Raw genomic sequence first — 4,447 nt, forward strand, 5'->3', positions numbered from 1 at the left:
GAAAGTTACCCTCGTAGTTCACGAGAAGAAAACGGGGGAAGGTAAGTACTGCATGGAGGAAGTGCTCTGACTGAGGACAATTAAAAACAATTTTTATTTAGGCCTATCTATGGCCTTCAAAAAGTTGACGACTCTACATGTTTCGACGTTACAACGTCATCCTCAGGAGATAGATAGGCCTAAATAAAATGTTTTTAATTGTGTACCAGTTTAACGTTGAATAGTATTTATGATTTTAACTTTATACACAAGTGCCAAAATACTATAATTAATAAGCAAGTGTACCTATATAAACTAGTTTTGATTTGGAAATATTTGATCGTAACATTAACATGTTTACTTATTAGTTCTTTATGGAACCAAGTCACATGACTTTTGTCTCATAACAATATTTCTTGCAATAAAAAGATATAAAAGTTCCAGAGCGATCAATTTATCTTCGTTATTGTTATAGAAACATAAACAAAAGTAAACCATTATTGGTACTAACTTTGAACCCATACTGCCCCGTTAATCAGGTAATGACTCTTTCTCGCCATTTAAACTCAACTGTGGAAAAATATTTTTTTTCTAAGTCATTTAAAACATCGGTAGAGACAAAACTTATTGTTTACACAAATCTGTTGTTTCTTGTAAAGAGTAAGTTATTACATAAAGATTCAGTATTGAAACTAACAGTAGCAATGACTTATTCAAATATTCAGTTCTCACGAATGTTATTACACACACACATATATGTACGTATATATAATATGTATATATAGCTATAATTCTAATGACTCAAGAAACTGTGCTTAGTACCAGAGCCAGAGAACATACGATTTCTTAAATTAGAAACTATTAATCTAACTGAACGCCATTCTTTATGTATTTTTGATAATCCATATAAACTACTTTCATGTGATCCCACGTGTCTGTCTCTATTCACTAAACTACGTTCATATGATCCCACGTGTCTGTCTTTATTCACTAAACTACGTTCATATGATCCTACGTGTCTGTCTCTATTCACTAAACTACGTTCATATGGTCCCCACGTGTCTGTCTCTATTCACTAAACTACGTTCATATGATCCCACGTGTCTGTCTCTATTCACTAAACTACGTTCATATGGTCCTACAATAGAGACAGCACGTGGGATCATATGAACGTAGTTTAGTGAATAAAGACAGACACGTGGGATCATATGAACGTAGTTTAGTGAATAGAGACAGACACGTGGAATCATATGAACGTAATTTAGTGAATAAAGACAGACACGTGGGATCATATGAACGTAGTTTAGTGAATAAAGACAGACACGTGGGATCATATGAACGTAATTTAGTGAATAAAGACAGACACGTGGGATCATATGAACGTAGTTTAGTGAAAAATGACAGACACGTGGGATCATATGAACGTAATTTAGTGAATAAAGACAGACACGTGGGATCATATGAACGTAGTTTAGTGAATAGAGACAGACACGTGGGATCATATGAACGTAGTTTAGTGAATAAAGACAGACACGTGGGATCATATGAACGTAATTTAGTGAATAAAGACAGACACGTGGAATCATATGAACGTAGTTTAGTGAATAGAGACAGACACGTGGGACCGTATGAACGTAGTTTAGTGAATAGAGACAGACACGTAGGACCATATGAACGTAGTTTAGTAAATAGAGACAGACACGTGGGACCATATGAACGTAGTTTAGTGAATAAAGACAGACACGTGGGACCATATGAACGTAGTTTAGTGAATAGAGACAGACACGTAGGACCATATGAACGTAGTTTAGTGAATAAAGACAGACACGTCTTTAGTAATCTAGTAAAGGATTGCCATTATCTTGAGTTATTGTTCATTTTAGACCCTCTTTACTAATAGAACGTAAAACTGGATTAGTTTAACCCTTATCTAAACAACTGCAGTAAACAATATAGATTTAAAATAAAATGTCTCATTGGGGCGGCGATAAGTCTACGGATTTATAACGCTAAAATCGGGGGTTTGATTCCCCTTGGTGGACAAAGCAGATAGTCTGATGTGGCTTTGCTATAAAAAAACACAAACACAGATAAACACATATTATATTAATCTAAAGAAACAACATAAATAAGATTTTTTAACAAAATATAGGATTGTATAATTATAAATGTTGCTTTGTTTAAGTGGTATTAATAATGTTAATCGTGTTGTTAATAACCCTAATTCATTTTGTATGTGTCTGATTATAAATTACCTGATGTGGGGGAAGAATGTTGAGATTTGAAACTTTTTTTTTGGTAATACATGAATCATCATGACAACTAAAAACTGTTCGATCTCTTCAAACATTGGTTACTGATTTGGGTTTTTCCTTTCGTTATAAAATTACAAGTGGATGGACGTTATAAGTGGTAGAGAAAATCTAGTGATTACTTGACCAGATGCAAATTAACGAAACAGAAAAAATTATTAGGGAAACATTTATAGTATTTTAGAAGGCAAAAGTAAATTCATAAAGTTAAATAAAGACTTGTAATACTAGAGAGCCTAAGTTTTAAAGATTGAAGGTGTAGTTTCAAACAATATGGTTCAGCTGTTCCATTACTATTACAGTTGTAATGCATTAGTCAATAGTTTCAAACAATATGGTTCAGCTGTTCCATTACTATTACAGTTGTGATGCATTAGTCAATAGTTTCAAACAATATGGTTCAGCTGTTCCATTACTATTACAGTTGTAATGCATTAGTCAATAGTTTCAAACAATATGGTTCAGCTGTTCCATTACTATTACAGTTGTAATGCATTAATCAAGACTGGTTTCATTTGCTCTGAAAAGACTACTGAAGGAAAACCGTATATTGGTTTTTTTTCCTTGATGTTTCTGTACTTTATATATATATTGGGTGATTATAAAGAAAACATCATATTTAAAATGATTATATCTTTAAAACGACTGTCCTAAATTTCATCAAAGTGTTTAGTTCACAACTCAAGTGTAGTAAAAATATAACAAGACTGACTAAAGTACATAATAGTATTGTGTTTAGTTCACAACTCAAGTGTAGTAAAAATATAACAAGACTGACTAAAGTAAATAACTGTATTGTGTTTAGTTTACAACTCAAGTGTAGTAAAAATATAACAAGACTGACTAAAGTAAATAATAGTATTGTGTTTAGTTCACAACTCAAATGTAGTAAAAATATAACAAGACTGACTAAAGTACATAATAGTATTGTATTTAGTTCACAACTCAAGTGTAGTAAAAATATAACAAGACTGGCACAATACTATTATGTACTTTAGTATTATGTACTTTAATCAGTCTTGTTACATTATTACTACACTTGAGTTGTGAACTAAACACAATACTATTATGTACTTTAGTCAGTCTTGTTATATTTTTACTACACTTGAGTTGTGAACTAAACACAATACTATTATGTACTTTATCAGTCTTGTTACATTTTTACTACACTTGAGTTGTGAACTAAACACAATACTATTATGTACTTTAGTCAGTCTTGTTATATTTTTACTACAGTTGAGTTGTGAACTAAACACAATACAGTTATTTACTTTAGTCAGTCTTGTTATATTTTTACTACATTTGAGTTGTGAACTAAACACAATACAATTATTTACTTTAGTCAGTCTTTTTTTATTTTTACTACACTTGAGTTGTGAACTAAAACTACACTTGAGTTGTGAACTAAACACAATACACTACACTTGAGTTGTGAACTAAACACAATACTATTATGTACTTTAGTCAGTCTTGTTATATTTTTTCAGTCTTGTTATATTTTTTTAAAGTAAATAATAGTATTGTGTTTAGTTCACAACTCAAGTGTAGTAAAAATATAACAAGACTGATTAAAGTAAATAATAGTATTGTGTTTAGTTCACAACTCAAGTGTAGTAAAAATATAACAAGACTGATTAAAGTAAATAATAGTATTGTAATACAAACCGTTCCCTTTGGCGTGCGCAAACTAGCTGAAGATGATAACACAAACAAACAATTAGTACTGTAACACCTTGTTCCTTAGCCAATAGAGCCAGCCATGCTGAGAGAACGCTTGAGGCTGGGAGAATTACTGATCGGGTTGGCTCATTGGTCTTCGATTTCCATCTACAGCAAAATAAAATCATATATACATATAAACTTAGAATTTGCAACAATCTTTGCGCATATTTGTATCCAAAATATTAATGTATTATTGTGTAACATAAGTTAGCTGATTTCTGCATAAAACATGACACTTTTTCCGACTTATAAAAGATTTGCAAAAACTTTTTCAGATAAAGACTTTATCCCTTTTTGTCATTATATCTCCAGGATCATCCCGTAAGAGTTTCAGATAAAGACTTTATCCCTTTTTGTCATTAGATCTCCGGGATCATTCCGTAAGAGTTTCAGATAAAGAATTTATCCCTTTTTATCATTAGATCTCCGGGATC

At 31.7% G+C, this 4,447-nt stretch overlaps 1 protein-coding gene across 1 annotated transcript in view; it reads right to left on the reverse strand.

Annotated features, from left to right (window-relative positions):
• The window catches only part of LOC111083353, a gene marked incomplete at both ends in the record, with an annotated part of 22,518 nt that extends 18,400 nt beyond the window's left edge, over positions 1-4,118 (reverse strand). Inside the window, one exon of the mRNA XM_022379839.1 lies at positions 3,957-4,118. Within this exon, the coding sequence (XP_022235547.1) occupies positions 3,957-4,118 (162 nt within the window). The remainder of the gene's footprint in view (positions 1-3,956) is intronic.
• Positions 4,119-4,447: the final 329 nt, after the last annotated feature.

The sequence above is a fragment of the Limulus polyphemus genome, unplaced genomic scaffold, assembly GCF_000517525.1.
Source record: "Limulus polyphemus unplaced genomic scaffold, Limulus_polyphemus-2.1.2 Scaffold9223, whole genome shotgun sequence".
In the NCBI taxonomy this organism is placed as follows: Eukaryota; Metazoa; Arthropoda; class Merostomata; order Xiphosura; family Limulidae; genus Limulus; species Limulus polyphemus.